Raw genomic sequence first — 18592 nt, 5'->3', positions numbered from 1 at the left:
CTTCGGAACAACTTTACGTGCCAAATACATCTTTATGGATTTGTAAGCATCAATGTTTCCTTTTATGTGTAATTTGTCCTCAAAATGACAAGTGGTTTTGGTTCCCACGTCCATTCCTAATGAAGTTCCAGTAATTAGGCGGTTCCCTAATAATAGCGTTTACGCACTGGGTGTTCTTCCACATTAATTCATATTTATGGTCTTCTAGGGCTGAAATAGGTGGTGTTTGTCTCGCATTCGTCTAGGGCAACGGTGTCAAATCCGGGTTGTTTCGTGGGCCGCATTAACGTCAACTCGAGTTCATATGGGCCGGACCATTTTCGATATAATACTTAAACATTTTTTTTTAATCGGATTAAAAGAACTGGATCAAAAGCCCTAAATATTCAGTTTGTCTAGATGTAAAACAGCGTTTATTTGAGCTTTTTTTCCTTAGTAACGGAAATTGTCTTTTGTTTTTCAAAACAAAATAATTTTTTTAAAATAGAAAATATTTTATATATATTTCTTCAGATTTGACAAAATCATTTTTGAACTAAAAACGAAAAGATTGGATTAAAAACAATCTCAATTATTGATTTAAAAAGGGGAAAATCAGAAAATATAATATACATCTATAATCTTCATTTGAATTTGATCCTAAAAGAGAAAGTCGGCACTCATGATTTACTTTCTCGGGCCGCACAAAATGATGCGGCGGGCCAGATTTGGCCCCCGGGCCGCCACTTTGACACCTGTGGTCTAGGGAATGACAAGAAGTGGTTTTGTGTTCCACGTTTCTTCCTAATGCGGCTCTTGTAATTAGACGTTGACTTGGTAATAGCGTTTACGCACTGGGTTCAGCCCTTGACTCACTTCCAATGCGCATTTACTCTTTCTTAGTGGTTATTTGACTCCGCACAATGTCACACACGTCAGTGCTGCGGTATATAGGAAAGAAGCTGTGACAGCACCACTTTATTTGCAAGCCGGCGACGAACTCAGACGACCACCACACTCCGGATGACTTTTTAATTTGCTAGCACTTCGACATCGTGGATGCACTTAGAAAATAGAAACAGAATGGCTTTGCACTTTTGGTTGACGCTTTGCACATGGGCATGTTTGTTTGCTATTTCAATGGCTACAGGTTTTGTTTATCGGCTCCCGGGAATCGGCGTACCGCGGCAGCGCGTAGTAGTACCGGACTTGAGTGGCAACAATGGACCACCTGGAGCCCAGGCACAACTCAGGTGAGTAAGATAAAGCTCTTGTATTTTTTTTGTTAATGTATTTTTTGTACCCTTCTTAACAATTGGACATATATGCGCTTCAATACAGTATTTCTACAACATTGATACTTCTAAAACAGTTTGCAGACAGCCCAATTTTATCGTGACTACAATTCCCAGAATGCACTGTGATTGCAGGTATAGGTGCCAAATTCTAACATGGGGCATCCAAACGTTTTTTTTTTTAAATCCAAGGGCCATTTTTAGAAAAAAGGCTGAAAGCGTCTCAACTTGAAATGCGTCCACTGTCCTTTGTGAACAGGATATTCAAAATGAATTTTATTTATTTGTTTTTTGTATTAACTCTTCGGCTGCCATTGACGGTGATAGACGTCCAATCCATTTTCACTGGGAGGGTTGATATTAGCACAGTATTACTAAGACTTTTTTCATATATACATAATTGAAACGGACCAAAAAAAATGCTAATTTATCTACAATGGGACATGAAATAAATTAAACAAATAGATAAATTAAGCCTTTTTTCATTGAGAGGATATTTAAAGAAAAGTAAGAAGACAGAAAATATTAGCGTTGTCTACTTGTATTGGTTGCAGTCATTCATCTCAAATTATACACAGTTGTGCAAAACTATTTAAAACAGCACACTTAACTGATTTAGTCGAGCACTTAACTCCCGCTGTGCACATTTAGTGCCAGGATGGTATCTAGTTCCCTGCTAAATGTAGTAGTTACCATCTTAATATTCTTGGCAAAACATCTTAGATTTACCAATTTTGATTCTTTATTTGCTTTCATTAGCAATTGCTTATCCCAAATAATAAGTGGATGTTTATATTTTCATCCATGAGATCTGGGTCCTGTAGTGACGCCTGGTGGTCGAGACGGAAACAATTGTCCTTTGTCTCAGTTTATATTTTAATGCCATTTTTCCATCAGTGACTTAAAAAAAAACTTGTTCTTCGAACCCTTACCCACCTTCTGGTGAAAGAAGTAGAGTAAATAATGCAATTAAAAATATATATATGTAAAGCAGAGAGACACAGAATGAGGTACATTTCAGTACGAGGCATGACTTTTTTGCTTTATGCTCTAATTTAGGAACTGGTGCCAGTACACTGTATCCAAAACGGTATCCTGTCAGGTGAACAATGGGAGTCAAGCCTCTGTGCAGAGGGTGCTTCAAACCTGCCGCTGGCCCGCCACTTGCTCCAAAGTCCTCAGGTATTGCGATCCTGTCTTTGGTTATAAGAGTTTTTGGTGTGCTCACTTTGACATTGTGTTCCCCCTTCTCTCCAGTCCCATCTTTACCCCTGAGAAATTGGACAAATTCCCCTGTGATAGTAATGTTTGTGTGTTTTTGTTTTTAAATCAGCTACAGGACTATCCTCAGGCCAACCTTCGTGGTCTCCTATAAACAGGTGACCTCACTGGAGTGGAGATGCTGCCCTGGGTTCGTTGGCAAGGAGTGCCGGGAAGGTGAGATTATTCTTATCCTCCCCTCTGCTTTAAGTTAAAAAATTCAAAAGAGGAAGAACACAGTTTGCGTTTAAGATAGTCTTAATGGCACAACTGAAACAGACAGTTTCCTAAGTTTCATTTAATGTGCGATAATGAGTAGTGGGCTCATTGTGCTACTGTTCAGGTTGTCTTTTTGATATGCCTGCTGGTTACAGTTAAATCTGTTTTGCCAGACAAACAAGCTTTCTCTTCTCACACAGCTCTATAAAGCATTGATTTTACACATGAATGAATGAAAAAAAACAGAGTGGAATGTCCAGCAGAGCTGTAAAATGAGTTGTGGTAGCACACTTTCAGTGAAGGTCACTGCTGTTCATGGATACCCCAGACCGCAAATGCTGTGCCCACTAAAGACCAAGAAAGTGTGGACCCGTCTGGTGCTTATACACCAGTGTGAGTGTGTGTATTGAGTATTTTGTGTTGCCGGCAGAATCACACGGACAAAAATATCTCTGAAAGTCAAACTCTTTTGAATTTCAGTCATTCATTTTTCCGTACTGCTTATCCTCACAAGGGTCACCCCAAAAGTCCCAAAGAAATTTAACACATTGGCTGCCACTGATGACGTAAACTGTTCAGTCCATATGTCAATTGGCAGCGAATGATGAAATATCAATTCCAACGTCTTTTAAATACTGTACATTGTTGCACTTAGAAAGCCAAGATTTTAATAGCTGAAGTAATCACGCATTAGCTAATGGAATCAAGAAACGCTTTTATTACAAAGCCTTTGGAAACAATTATTTACATTGGGCTGGATATAATTTCACACAAAGATTAGCACATGGCTATATCCGCGCTTTCTGTAATACCAGCGATTACAGTTCACTTGAGACCAACGTGGTCAAAAGAGTGTGAAGAAGTATTATAGCTGTTTGTTCAAGGCTTGACTAAACTGATTTACACTCTTTAAATTGCCATAAGAGTGTAAAGGAAATCGTCACCATATGGATGGCTGGAACACCATCATTTTAAGTACACCTTTTAAAAAAGAGGTTGATGTCATTGACAATTTCACGGTCAGAAACGGTAAAGGCTGAGATGACATGCTTATGGCGGTGTTTCAATGTTATAGTCTCTCTTTTTTGATTTTTTTTTTGAATCACATAAACCAGGCATTTGAACTTGAGTTTATAGACTTTTTGGGTCCCCTCAATGAGGCAAACCTATAAAGTGCTTCAGGTCATTCTCTAGAGTTCTACGTATTTTTAAACTTAGTCTGTGTAGAAAGCAGATATCAACGTTATCAGGTCAGTCGTCTTGCCCAATGAAGATGACATCATCATCTCTGGTTTTGGTTTCATGGGATTCTGGCTCCGCTTCAGAGGTCCCAGTTACTCCCAGAAATGTAAAGAAATCGGCTCTATACGAAGGCTCGCTCTGGGATTTTATCTCTCCCAAATTTGTTCATAAATTCATTGACAAAGAACAACAGATGATTCTACTGTTTTACGCCATCTCTTAGATTAGTAGTATGTATGTCTTTGAGTAACAAGAACGTTCCTAACTCTTGTGATTGTGGGAGCTCTGGATTTGTCCCAGTTGGTTTCTCGCAAGTACTCCAGAGAGACTACAGATCATTTGTAAGGACGAGCATACCTCGGTGGTCGTTCCCAACGGCGAGGCGCGGGGACCTCTGGAATGGATTTGCCGGCCAATTCCTGACTTATAGATTCAGGAGGACCTTTGCAATTTCCTGAATGCTTTTCACATTCTTAACTTCCCATGTCCTGTCAAAAATCTTGACTCCGATCGTTACGGTAAAGCGATAAAACAGATGCGCAGCCTACATGTGCAACTTTGACAATGCGAGGATATGAATGATTATATCTCCTCCAGTGCTCACGTGAAGGTCACGTAACCTTTGGTCTTCTCGTGCGCCTGATTGGTGATGTTCTCCACCATCATGCTTCTTCTGTGCATTCCATTTCTCTCTTATTTCCTTTTGTTCCTCCTTTCGTCTGCATTCACTCGAGTTAAGCAGGAGAAGTTCCACCAAGAGATTCTTGGAAATTACTATATGAGTTATTGTGAGTCGTTTTTTTGTTGACAAATCAGGTGGGAACTTTGCCTGTTAATGTGTAAGGGAATTGTTGGCAGAACTGCTGGTTCTGTCTTTTTTTGTCAGTTTTCATGTTGTATCAGGGCTTTTCTTTTTCAAATCAGCCTTCACTTGTTGGACTCAACTTGAACTGTGTTTTCAACCACCAGTTGACAACAAATTAATGTTTCTTTATTGTTGTTTATCTCGCGCTGACTGTTTTTTTGTTGTTGTTGTTGTTTGCCGTGGGGTGAAAAACGGAGCGTCCCGAAACCCAGCTGCCGCTGCGTAGATGAAAGCAGAATTTGTTGCCGAATTTTCCTTCAAGTTTCACTGTGCCATTTTTCACTTTTATGTCTCCACCCTTTCAGAAGACAGCGTAAAAAAAATCAATGTAACCACAAAAAGCCCGCCTGTAATTCCTTTCCTTAATGTCTGCTGCTCCCCCGCAGAATCGTGCACATTTGTGTCATTTAAAGCTGATGAGTGCACGTCTGCGCTAACGGATCCATCCGTCTTCCTTTGTGGTTGAAGGGCTGGGGGCTGCTTTCCAGATGATGAGATGATTGGCACCGGGGTTCATTTTGCATTGCATCACGTCTCTCCCGATGTGTTTGTGAAGTTTCCTTCTATTGAAATGGTGTGTTTGTGTGACCTGTCAAGTGGTACGATGGTGGGGATGCGGACCGCTGCCAGCGCGGACTTCCAGGCATCTCGGCGTTCGCAAATAGTTCTTTTAACTCCCTCATATTGTGGCCAAAGTGGGTGTGTGACCAAAAGGGTTTGTGACAGGGCGATGATTTGCACTTGTCAGGATGTGTGTAGGTGTGTTTCGGCGTGAACACACGCCTGTTGTTCTTGATGCCAAGCAATAGTTGGAAACTCGGCGGTTTGGCTAGTGTGGGATGTAGCTTGTCCTCCTGGAGGTTGTCTGTGGTTCTGGAATCTATATTCAGGTCTGATGGGGAAAATAAAAATATTGACTCCCGAACTCCAATATTTTGACTGCAGATTCCGTCCTAACGTCAAATCAGTTTCCGTTTTAGGAGTATCTGAAGAAATACAGTCCTTACAAAATAAATCTTCCTTTTGGCCATGCTAACTAAAGGTGTTGTCTGTCCCTGTAAGTGATACCCAAACGACTGTCAGCCCTTGTCGTCGTCCACAGCCAATTGTTCCTGAATTTTGTCTGTGTGTATTTTACTTCTCACTGAACTAGACCCAATTTGGATTCTTTTCCCATGAGCGGAGTCCAGTCCAAGATAAATAGCGTTGTCTAGTGTTGCCTCAATGTAATTATGGATCCAAGCAAACTCCTATAGCTGTGGTCTCATTGTAAACATCAGCATGAACACAAGGGAAGTTTGGTTTCCTAACCCGACATAATTAAATTCCATCCAGCCAAATGGAAACATACTGCTTTTTGCGTTTTTTCAGATGCACGCTACATTGATTTAATCATGTTTTTTTGCGGCGAGTGTGTTTTATGGCATTATAGTATATGGCTGGCTGATTCTTGGCTCTGGACAAGACAAGTTAGCCTATTAGTACTGATGAAAGGCCGGGAGAGCAGAAATCAATCATGCTTTAGTCGAGGCACAGACAGTTGTTTCTCTTTTGAAATGATACGGTAACTCGGCACAGCTTGAGGCAAAACAGACACTCCTTTTTGGTCTTCTTTGATAAATGATTATGTCTGGGGGTTTTTTTTGGTTCTCGAATACTCACCAAAGTTCAATTTTGCATCCTGTCACAACAAACATCCTACATGGGGCCATCAGTTGACCAGTCTTTGGTATTTGGTTTGACGTATAATTCGGAATGTGTGTTGTTAAGGAAGGATTTTTGCGGGTTCAAAACGTTACGTTGATAAACCACGCCCACGAGCATCCAGCAAACCATGGGATCGGATTAATGCGTCAGGGGAACCGGCGTCTTATTTCATCCTCAGTAGCCGCGGCTAGCATTTTGTACCCTGTGGTCAGAGACACTGATTTAGGCCGAGCACAGCCGTTGGGGTCATTTTTGTTGCTGCGTTATTTATGAGCACCAGTTGTTTCTCGGTCTTGCTTTCTCCGCTATGACCACAATGTGGGTGGGTCTCATCTGAGGGACTGACAGCTGACATTCCAGGCTTCAGCCAAAGACCAGAGAACGGTGCCTATTTATAAGAAATAGGTTTTTCTGTGAACTGGTGCTTTTATACGCGTCAACAAACAGTGTTAAAGCTTGAACTTTCGTGTCCAAGGTGGTGTACGGGATTGATAACATATACAGTTGGTCTGGTAGCATCACATTGAGAGGCTTTCGTTCAATGGGAATTCAAAAATGGAAACAACTACATCACAGATGTTCAACTCCATGCCTGAAGGCCATTTTGTGTTTTGTTTTTAAAGAAAAATCTGAATTCATTTTGATAAATGAAAATGAATGAAAACTTAGCAGAGAATATATAGCCTTGTAAAACGTGTAAATCAAAAAAATAGGAGAATATTTGCAATGTAGATGCTAAAAAAGAGTATTTGGACAATTTTCAGGTTGAAAAAAATAGTTTTGATTCACTATTAAAATACAGTATTGCCCCGATTATAAGACGATGTTTTTTTGCATTGCAATAAGACTAAAAAAAGAGAGGGTCGTCATATATTCAGGCCAATACGGTAGACGTGTCATTTTTTAAATTTATTAGTTGTTGACTAATTGTGGACAGGTAATGGTGCTCCGATGGAAACCATTCCTATCAGGTGGTCGTGTTCATTCCTGATCGTTTTGTGGAAGCCACTCCAATTTCTAAATTGATTGGACGCCACAGGCACTAAAACCTAATCACCATCAATTCTAGGTGGGTATCTGAAATTTATCAGGAAATCAAATGTCACTGAGTTCTGCATATTTGAGCTAAGAAGGGTGTTTTAATTATGACTCACCCCTACCAACCAATAACACCCATTTTAGTTTAAATCATCCCCCGACAGCTGGACGTTGGCTATATATTAAATGAAACATCGTGGCACTTTTCCCTAAATCCTGTGCCAGGAAAGTACACCTCATTTGTTTGAACCATGTCTTTAAATATATGATTTTGTTTGCTTTGTGGCAAAGCAAAAATATCAGTCAGTTTGAGTGCTCGTGTGGGCGGAAGCGCTACACACAGTGAACAATTTTAGTTTTTTCGGGTCGGACGAAAACATGCCGAGTCAGGAGATGAGCAGGTGTGCATGCCGAACTTCTTCTAATGTAATAATATTTATCCAACAAGTAAAGTGAGTGATGTGATTTTAAGAGGAATTCCTAATAAATTCTCGGATTCGAGCAGATGATGGGCATTGTTCTTGTGTTTCTTGGCTGGAGATCCTGATGCCTTTGCCATCAGCAGAGGGTAAAAAATAATAAGGAAGGATATATTCTTTAATCCGCAAATTCTTTCTCTACCTGCAGAGTGCATGAACTGCACCGCATTCGTGGACATGGGTGTCAGGATAGACAACATCGAGTCGCAGGTAAACGGCAAGATCACCCATCACGCCACAAATTGGGAGTGCAAGTGAAGCCGATCTTTTCTTCTTCTCTTTTGTTAGCTCAAGTTATTAGAAGACGGGCGTTTGCCAGCACCTGGGATTGCCAAACCCACACCGGGACCGGCTGACAACGAGGTGGACGTGCCACTACCGACGCCGCCTAGTATGTCAGACACCATTTAAATTACATTATTTAAAACAGAAAATCAATAAAGTATAATATAGGGCTCATTAATGCTCACATGGCTAATGTCCTGATACTGGGTTCTGCGTTAAACGTCACTAACTGTGCTTATATGCACTCACCCTGCCCTATCTCGCTTATGCTAATGCTTTTTTTTTCTTCCATTTTTCTTCCTCTGTTGAACAGGTTCATGTACTTGCGATGTTGTACAAGGACCTCCTGGAAAACCAGGCACAGGCGGGCCTCGAGGTCCACCAGGGAGAATGGGCCTTCCGGGTGTCATCGGTAAGACGTCGCCCAGATTCGAAGTGGGTTTTTGGGGGGATTTGTGTCTAACTTGAAGTGTTGGCGTTCAGGTCCAAAAGGGGGCAGGGGTTTACCTGGTGAAACGGGCATACCTGGCGATGCTGGTCCACCCGGTCCTCCAGGTTCTCCTTCCAAGGCCTCTATCATTCGCGTGAATGGGGATGTGTTTCAAATGGATGATCTAGGTGAGCACATCACACTTAACACTTGCTATGCTGACACAGGTCCTGCTTTTCGATTATTCATCGCCAGTGGAAAAGAAATAAAAGCAAGCGTAGGAATGGAAAAGTGTTTACAAGTTGGATACGACTAAGAGCAACGTATGCATTTTAACTCAAGTAGTTTTGGCTCTCATTGCGTTTAATTGTTCCCACGTGCTTAACCGACTAAAGACCACCAACAACAATGAGGCTGAAGGCTAAGTTTTTAAATGAGATGTTAGCACGTCCTTGCAGGAAAATTGTGACGCCCTGTTGGACATTTATTATTGAGTTTGGCTGTTGAAAGAGCATCAGTAACTGTGGCTCATATCCAAAGTTCACTAATAACTCAAATTTAAGTCATAAATTGACAATGCTTGAAAGACAAGGTAGAACTTTATAATAATTGAAAATAGAAGTCAGTTAAAAAATATCACTGTCACTGTCATTAAAATGTACAGACAGTGTTTTCTCAATGGTCATAAAAATTGACCGCTTGTGATGGTAAAAGTTCAAAACAATTTGTGCATTTACCCTTCACTTTAATTATGATTAAGATTACAACAAGGGAGCTCACGTATACAAATTTCACAATTCATCATGGTATTAAAGTGCATTTTGTTAATGCCATACTTTTATCATTCGCTGGTACATATATACATAAACTGTTATTTTTGTTTAATAATTTTTTTTGTTTAGTTTTTTTTTTAATAATAAAAAGGGCAGGGCCGTGGTTTAGTGGTTAGCACCGCTGTGTCACAGATAAGCATTTAAATTCTGATCTCTGTCTTGAGACTGGAGCTTTAAAAGAGTTATTTTCATTATTTTTAATCTGAAGCTAAAAATAGTCAATGATCAACCACACTGGGATTTTTACCACTAGACGGCAGCAGACATTTAGGTTTCACGCTCACGCGGTCTCCTCGCTCTGATTAAGCTGCATCTGTCTCTCTGGGCCCGCAAACCTCGTCTGTCTGCGGGTCCGGAACAATGAAGATTTGGGTCTGCGGGACCACGTTCGCTTCCGGGGAATTAGACGGCCGTAAATCGGCCCTCATTTGTAAGCTGTCAGCACAACCGTGCGCGTTTCGGGGAACGGGCTGTGGCCCGTGGCCAATGAGAGGAGAAGGCCTGCCACTCATGTAAAGTTTCTTGGCCAGCTCCCCATTTTAGAGCCGAGTGGAACAGAAGAAAATGAGTTCCAGAAGAAAATCGGCTTCCCCATGGGGCCAACTCAGCATATGCTTAAGTGGAGAGGAAGTGGGAGTGTGTTTGTGTGTTTAGTGTTTTTTGTGTTTGTTTCTTTTTAAAACATCTTCCATGCTGAGAACAAGGCAACACTTCCACCTTTCGACTGTTTTCTGTGAAAACACACCATGCTTGAGTGTAATAGACCGTTTAATGAACTCTGGTTTGGACCGTCCCGCTGCTGTTGTCAATCACTGTCACAGGGGGATCAGTTTAAACTCCGTTTTTTTTCTATTATCTTTAAACGGCTCTTATCTTAATTCAATTTTTGGGCTTCCTCGACTGCGGTGAAGAACCCACCCATAGCCCGTGAGGCATGCACCACCCGCTCGCTAGACTGAGAGTTTTTATTCTGATGCGGCCCGCCGAGTATTTACAAAAACAAATAAAGGCCGAGAGGAAACACACAAGCCACAAATGATCATAAAATATAATAATAAGCATTTGACAAATCTTCTGCTGGCATGCGTTTTAAGTCGTCTGTTTTTTTTCCCCTCCTGTCGGATTTGTGGAAAGTAATTAGTCATGTTCAAAAATATAGGTTAATAAAACAGCCCACACTCGGGCGGGGTGGGAAAGCAAATCCTTGGACTGTCAGCGTTCTTTTTTTGTCGGTTTCAAGTCATGGTTGGATCATAATCCAATAATTGGCTGCCATTGACAGTGATAGACTCGCAATTATTTACTGACCATCCCTCAAAATGTCAAATTGATGGTCACCAATGAGGGTCGATAGAAGGTCAGCAGTTTTAGTTTAAAGCAGTCATTTAGGACAAATTCCAGGGCTCATGCTTAACAACTGCTCCTGTATTCTAGTTGTGTATTTTTTTGTCTTCAAGGGGAGTACATTCGTCTAAATGGCCCCCCTGGTCCACCCGGCCCTCCCGGTACAAATGGCCCTCAAGGTACAAACGTCATCCAGGAACCATAGGGATTAATATTATACTTTGGTATGATTACACAAGGCTATCAATAACTGTGAACTATTCATGTTTGTAGGTCCTTTGGGACCAAGAGGACCCACTGGGAATCCAGGCACAAATGGGAAGAATGTGAGTAGCTGCCATTGGATATCGATCAGTAAACTAGGGGGGAAAAATTCATTTGTGTGTGGGAATGCCTTTATGATAATTGCTAATCTCCTGTTTATTTGAGGGCATTTTATGGGTCTCTTCTGTTGATTTTTGGTGTATTTTCATTTTTTTTTTTACATTACAGGGTTCCTTTTTATTTTGTGTCAAGTACTGTTGAATTTAAGTCATTTAGAGGCCATTCCCTAAGGATTTTCTTGTTGTTATTAGACCAGTTAACTTTGATTTTTGGGTGAATTCCGGGTAACTGTTCATTTTGGATATGTTCGGGTCACTTCAGGTTCATTTTATGTTGATTTTGCAGTAACTCTTAAATGCTTTGTGTTGATTTTGGCCCAATCCTGGGTAACATCCTGTTCAATTTGTGGTCACTTTGTGTGCAAATCTGGATCACTTCCTCTTCACTTGGAGGGGCTTTCCGGCTTATCGCTCAAAAATAATGACCACCAATTGAGAATTTTACTCTGGGTCAATAGTAGCCATTGGGAAATGATTTTGTAGGCTCTGGCGGAATGTCAAAAAGTGTCAACAGAAATATTTTGCTTTGTTGGAGTGCAACGTCAATGGGGAGTTTCTTTGTGGGTCCCATATTGTTAACTCCAGAGTCAAATGACTCCTAGTGATTGCTTTGGGGGGTGAAATATTCCCACAAAGGCACCGTGTTGAATATGTATCCCTCTGTTTCACGCAAGGGCGATGACGGCGAACCGGGCCTGCCTGGGAATGATGGACCAAAAGGTGATCCCGGCGATAGGGTGAGGCTGATTTATTAACTCCAAATGTTTGTTTCAAGAAGGGCATACGAGAACCACGGCATTAAAATAGGTGCTGTCTTTTTTACATTTTTTATTCCTCCATTAGGGGTTTCCAGGTGAAATTGGCGAGCAGGGATACCCGGTGAGTATACATTTGTCAAGTAATATAAAGCAGAAAGAATAAAAATATGACAAGGTGATTGTCTTGTTTTTCGCCAGGGCCGGCCGGGGCTCAAAGGAGAGAAAGGCGACGGCTTCGATGATGTAAGTTGCTACTATTCCTGTAAAATCCTCATACACATGTACTTGTAAACATGTATCGAGACGTTTGCCACTTTTATATCATTTGGCAACGCTCATCATTTTACGGCCAGATTTTTTTCATCAAAAGGACATTTTATAGAATAATTTCGGAGAGTGCGATATCTATTGAGGTTTTGATAATAGCAACATATGTTCTAATGTTCAAAATGCATGTGTAATTCTAGATGATAAACTTTGATAACATGAAAAGATTTCAAAATCTTAAAATTGTCAGAATACAGTTTAAATACTGTTTTTCAAGATCACTCCGCAAGCAAAAAAAAATATTGCATGAGATTTATTGATTTTTTTTACCACACTAAAAAGTGTTTGACTTTTGAGTTTGCTTATTTTCCAGCCAAATGTGGTGTTACAACTGAGGGAGGCTGTAAAGATCCTGGCCGAGAGGGTCCTGATTCTGGAGCACATGATCGGCATTCACGGTGAGTCTCAAAACACAAACACAAACGCAAAGAAAGAGCATTTTACACAAGATACTCAGATATTTATTGGACCTTTTTCCTTCAAATGGAAAGCCAACACATATCAAAGCCAAACAAACACACCCAAAAATATATATGTATGTGTAATCGTTTGAAATTCCCCGAAGTGAAATACAATTCAGTAAATGAATTGAAAAATACATGTATAATTTATGTACAGGAGGTAATTGCATCACTGTGCACACCCTCGATGTGTCTCGAATGACACATCCAGTCTAATTATCTGGAACATGACACAAAGAAGATTGGTCCTTAAAATGTGTGCTAATGTGAGGTGCCCTTGCTGAATTTTATTTGGATTTACCGTATGTCTGGGCCCTGTCATGATTTATTTGGATATTATTTGTAGAGGCGTCATCCTCCACCAACAAGTTGAGGCTTCAAAATTTTTTTTTTTTTAAATGTTCCGTATTTTCACAACTATAAGGCGCACTGCATTATAAGGCGCACCCTCAATGAATGACACTTTTTATTTTATTTTTCCATGTATAAAGCACACTGGATTATAAGGCACCCTGTCTATTTTGGAGAAAATTTAAGACTTTTAAGTGTGCCTTATAGTCGTGAAAATACGGTAATAATTCTTTGAATGGATGTTGTCTTTTAAACAGTAGTTATCCAAGCATTTTCACTTAACTCCAAAATGACCGATTCTGATCTTGCCCCGACAGGAATCCCCGAAGGATCCGGTTACGACGTCATTATGGACCCCCTGTCCTTGACCCTGCAAAAAAGCAAGCGCCGCCAACTTCCTTCGAAACCCACACCACAACCTAAATCACTTCCCGTTTAAGACCAACGCCGCTATACATTTTTTTGTTTTCTCTCTCCCATCTTTTATTGCCTTTTTTTATCGCCGTAAGCATCCGAGCGAGTTCGATATGATACTTCCCAGTTCCTTTTTTTGGCACGGCCGTAGCGGCGCTTCAGTCTAAGTGTAGTAGCAGCGCTTACATGGTGTCAGACAGTGAAATATAAGCCCATAAAGTGTTATGAGGGTCTTGGCTTCTTTCTTTCCACAGATAAAAGACGGCGTAGTAAACACATCCGTTTGGCTGCCTGGCGCTGGCAAAGCTCCCCGGGCTGCGATAGGAGACTTTCCTCAGCGCCGGAGCCCAAAAACGTACTCGTTAGTGTCGAACATTCTCTCGCAGCATCCTCGCCATTCATCAAGTTGGAGCCTGTCAGACATATTTCTTCATTTATTTTTATTTTTTTTAACCCTCTCTGCCTTGTTAAAGCCGGGTTAAGACGTGACGGCCTGCCAGCGACGTCTGCTTAAAATGATAGTTTGCTATTTAGAGCATGTATCTGGAGAGCTCACATCTGGAAAGTAAGTTTTTTTTCTCTTTTACTTCCTCGCAACCTGTCAGGAGAATATCTTTGTCAATGTCTCGGAGATTGGCCACATGACAATATGGAATCTCGCACAAGTCAACTTGGGTTTTTCGCGGTTGCTTTTCAGTTGTTGACTTGTTGAATATTATCTGGATAGGACACACAAAAAAGCTGAAGAAAGTGAGCCTTTCACTTTCAGTACCATTGGAAGTAAAAAATATGGGCGTTTAAGTCCCTCCCAATTCAAATTTTAGATTGGACGTTGTGATTTAGGGCTATGAATACATTTCACTTGACATCCTTGGTGCAAAATCCCCTCCCAGTTCTCCAAATTATGAATCATTTTTCATATAAAATACAGCGAGCATACAAACAAGGTCTTTTTCCACTTTGTTGTGTCATTTCAAGTCGCGGGATGACTCCGACCGACACAACAACCAAATCACTAACTCAAAGCGTGGCCAACTTCTGACTCATTTTGGGCTTAACTGTCTCTCTCTTGTATGCTTTATTTGACAGCAACAAATGGCGCTTTGATGACTAATTTCCCATTGACATGTCAGAAAACCGCCGCTCGGGTAATTATACTTGTGATGTTCAGACACCCATCAGACACTTAATCCTGTGCAAAAATGTTTCAATTTATGTATTTTAATACTATTGAAGTGGATGTAGAATGACACTGTATTCTATTGTTTACTAAAACTTGGCTTGTCGAGCTATTTGACATTAGTAAAACACCCAGCGCACTTCTATAATACCACTGTATACATAATAACACACATTGTTGCATGAACATGGCTGAATCTGACCTAGCAAAGTGTTCAGTGTATATAATGTATCCTGTACCCTCAATAGACTGTTATTTCCTGTTTACATCTTTCCAGAATAAAAAAAAATCTTGCTTTGAGTTTGACTTTCCGCTACTCTTTAATTACCGCATTTTTCGGACTATAAGTAGTCAATGAAGAGGAAAAATATAGACATAAAAGTTGTATTTTTGGGAGGGCTATTTATTCTATTTTATCGGAAACAAAGAACAAACATGTTAAAGTAACCATAGTAAAATGTAAAACAACTGGCTAATGGGCATCTTTTTACATATATTTTTTTAGATAACTATAGCCTTAAAAAAACAACATCAATTATCTGTTGGTGGTCAGAGAGAAGAAAAAAAATTGAGTATTAGTCCTAGGCCCATCCAAATTATGAAAAAAAAGGACGACTTATAGTCCGGGAAATACGGGAGTCAATTTACTTAATTTCTTCTTTCATACACCATTTTGTCCTCAGCTTTTGTATCCTTGCTGATTACAGTGGAGAATTCCTCTTCCTCAAATTGACGGCGGCTTTATCCCACCAGAAAGGGGAAAAAAAAGCCAGTAGCCCACTGTTGACGCTATGTTTGAGGAGAACCAGATGCGGCATTTCAAAGACGCTCAATACACCAAATGTGCTGGTGCGAGTTTATCAGGTATGACTGGCTGTCTCTCTCCATTTGTGGAGTTGCAACACCTTGCAGGCCTGAAAAAACAAGAGTGGAGAATAAACCTACGCACCTGGATGTCAGGTTATACTATACAAAATAAAATTACAGCCAGAAAAAACAAAATATTATTTTAATTTATGAGTGACATCCAAATAACTTATAATCTACTTGGTAGAAAAATAGGAAAATAAAGATGCCCCCCAAAAATAAGTCAAACAAAATATTGCAAACAAATGACAACAAACCCTGGACTCTCAGTGCACCCTCTGTTTTGCTACAAAATGCCCCACACTATTTACCTCTTTGACCCAGAAATAGCCAGTTATTTTCTCCACTCGCACGTTCAGACCCAGAAGGTATGACTAGGTATGTGGGGGTGTTAACACCCCCCCCAAAAAATTTATATATACATATATATATAACTGCTTGCACAAACCTCAATAGCTAAACCACAGTCCATTTCAATCCCCTCTACTCCTCCAGGATTAAATATTACGGCATGTCAGCTACCGACAACTTTCCAGGGCTGAGGTGAGGAGTTGCCTAGCAACAAGGTAAAAAAAAAAAGATTTATCAATATGAGATTCAAAGGGTTGGGGGGTTGGATGAAGGTGTGCGGTGATGAATACTTAAAGCATTTCACTAGATTTAAATCCATGCTTCCTTTCAGCCAAGAATGTTCGCCTCTCGCCACCCTTTTGACTAACTGTGTTGTTTGTGTTTCCCTCACGGGCTGGAAAGCCACTCATCTCATTTGTACGGCAACAGCTGTTTCTCCTAAAAACATCCAGCGACTGGGGAGGGAAAAGCGCACCCGCTGGATGAAAGGAACTTTCAACCACATTGCCAGACGACATATTGACTTACGGTACGTTTATGATGGGAATTAAAATGTCTGATCACAGCAATTCCCTTTTTGTACAATTTGGCGCAAAGTCACAATTCACCAAATATTGTCCCTGTGCATCAAAAAAAAAAACTTCATAGGGAGGCCATTTTGAAAATATTAAGGGGGTCCTTTTGAACATTTTTTTTCTCGACACGTCCAATAAATAGACATTTTTGCCAACATCCGCCATTCTTGGTCAACATTTGAGGCCTTCAAATTGAGAAGTTTCAATTGCCCTGAATAAAAATAACAATCCTAATCATTTCAATAGGGGCAGCATAGTGAAGTGGTTGGTGTGTCTGGCTCGCAGTAATGAGATTCTGGGTTCCCATGTGTGGAGTTTGCATGTTCCCCCAGGGCTTATGTGGCTTTTATCTAGGTACTCCAGTTTCCTCCCACATCCCAAAAACATGCTGACGAGGCAAGTTGCTTGAACACTCTAAATTTCCCCTAACGTGAATGTTTTTCCTTTGTCTCCTCGTGCTCTGCGATTGGCTGGTCACCGATTCTGGGTGTCCCATAGTTAGCTGGGATAGGCTCCAGTATCCCCCGCGACCCTTGTGAGGATAAAGTGGATCAAAAAATGAATGAATGAATGAACATTCCGATCAGGTCTTCACACTTAGGGCCCTGATAAAAACCCGTCATAGAGCAACTCTAAATGTGGCTCACGGGGGAAAAAAACATATTTTCAGACAGTGCCATCACGTTTTCGCCAACGCATATGAACAAATGCGACAAATAAAAGCCCGCTTCGCAGTAATCTGACGGCTGGCTTCCCATGGCTAGCTCTCGGACCTTCCGCTCCGTCTCCCCTACGGCTCCCGTGTGATTGCGATCATCCATCTTACTGTCAGAGGCGACAAAAAAAGAGCAAACGAGGGGAAATAGCACACTCGGGGTCCCTCGTGTCTGCCGAACATGCCGGCGCAGCGTCGCGAGCGGTGGAGGAAAACAAGAGGCCGCTTCCATCGGCTTTACGTCGGGAACGAGGCCGGGCGCGCATCTTTTCAGTTCTGCGTGTTATGCTGCATGATAAGTCAGCGGAGTGTGTGGTTAGGGGGGTTTTGGGGGGCGACATGTCTGATCTTGCAGCTGATCAAACGGCACCAGAGACTTGTTCCCTTGTGGCCGTGCAAGCCGGGCCTCACATCAACATGTCTCTGTTCAGTAGACAGGAAAAACAAAACGAGGTAGAAAGGGGGAGGGGGCTGATTGGTGGTCAGACAAAAGGCACAGATGAAAGGATAGCGAGGGAGGCCCGACGATTGGGTATGATTCTGCGCATAACTGCGCTGCTATGTTTTTTCCATTCACTGAGGCTTATCTGGGAAAATGAGCTCCACGGCAGGAAGTTGTCGTCAGATTCTAAGTGGGTGTTTATTGACTCGGCGGCGCCTATTTAATCATTCGCTACCATCAATGACCGATTCGTTTGATTTGATATGCATAAAGCTGAGGATCCACTTCAAAAATATTTTTAGAAATTGTACATTGTGGAAAGTGAGGTATGATTTTGTATAATACTTTGATTTATGTTAGCATAATTTGTTGCTATTTGGAAATACCGGCGCCTGATTGTTCCTCCTTGTGCAGTGCATTGTGGGATGTTTAGTTGGCTTCACAGTTGTGTTTTTGGTTGCACATGAACCATACAAAACCCTAATATGTAATCTACCTCTCAAAAGTACAAATGATTTTTTTTATTGTACTCCAGTTAATCCCAGCATAGCTTGTTGCTATCTAATAGTGCCAGTACTTCAGATCAATAGTTTCTCTCTGAAATGTATAATACTATACTTTTGTATGTCGAGATGAGAAGTACTAAATGGATTGTAAAAAAATTAATTCCCAGTCCGTTTTCTCTTTGATCGTCATAACAAATGGTTGTTTTGTCATTGCAAAACTCGGATTATTGGCGTTTAGATTAAACCAAGTTTTGAAAAACGGGTCACTTTGACTCATTTAGCAGTG

At 41.0% G+C, this 18592-nt stretch overlaps 1 protein-coding gene across 1 annotated transcript; it reads left to right on the top strand.

Moving 5' to 3' along the window:
• The first annotated feature begins 1062 nt into the window (after positions 1 to 1062).
• col26a1 (collagen, type XXVI, alpha 1) lies at positions 1063 to 15150 on the top strand. The gene is made up of 14 exons (XM_077611647.1): positions 1063 to 1232; positions 2334 to 2456; positions 2608 to 2711; positions 8233 to 8294; positions 8373 to 8475; positions 8683 to 8781; positions 8853 to 8987; positions 11090 to 11155; positions 11250 to 11302; positions 12034 to 12096; positions 12203 to 12238; positions 12316 to 12360; positions 12758 to 12842; positions 13574 to 15150. The coding sequence occupies exons 1-14, from the start codon at positions 1063 to 1065 to the stop codon at positions 13693 to 13695; spliced, it is 1266 nt and encodes a 421-aa protein (XP_077467773.1). The 3' UTR covers positions 13696 to 15150.
• The last annotated feature ends 3442 nt before the right edge of the window (positions 15151 to 18592 follow it).

The sequence above is a fragment of the Stigmatopora argus genome, chromosome 10 (assembly GCF_051989625.1).
Source record: "Stigmatopora argus isolate UIUO_Sarg chromosome 10, RoL_Sarg_1.0, whole genome shotgun sequence".
Taxonomy (NCBI): Eukaryota; Metazoa; Chordata; class Actinopteri; order Syngnathiformes; family Syngnathidae; genus Stigmatopora; species Stigmatopora argus.
This window is presented reverse-complemented; position numbering and strand designations above follow the sequence as displayed.

Coding starts and splice junctions, on each gene's coding strand:
- col26a1 (XM_077611647.1), top strand. CDS start 1,063: ATGGCTTTGCACTTTTGGTTGACGCTTTGCACATGGGCATGTTTGTTT. Junction 11,156..11,249: donor CGGTACAAATGGCCCTCAAG/GTACAAACGTCA, acceptor TCATGTTTGTAG/GTCCTTTGGGACCAAGAGGA. Junction 11,303..12,033: donor CAGGCACAAATGGGAAGAAT/GTGAGTAGCTGC, acceptor GTTTCACGCAAG/GGCGATGACGGCGAACCGGG.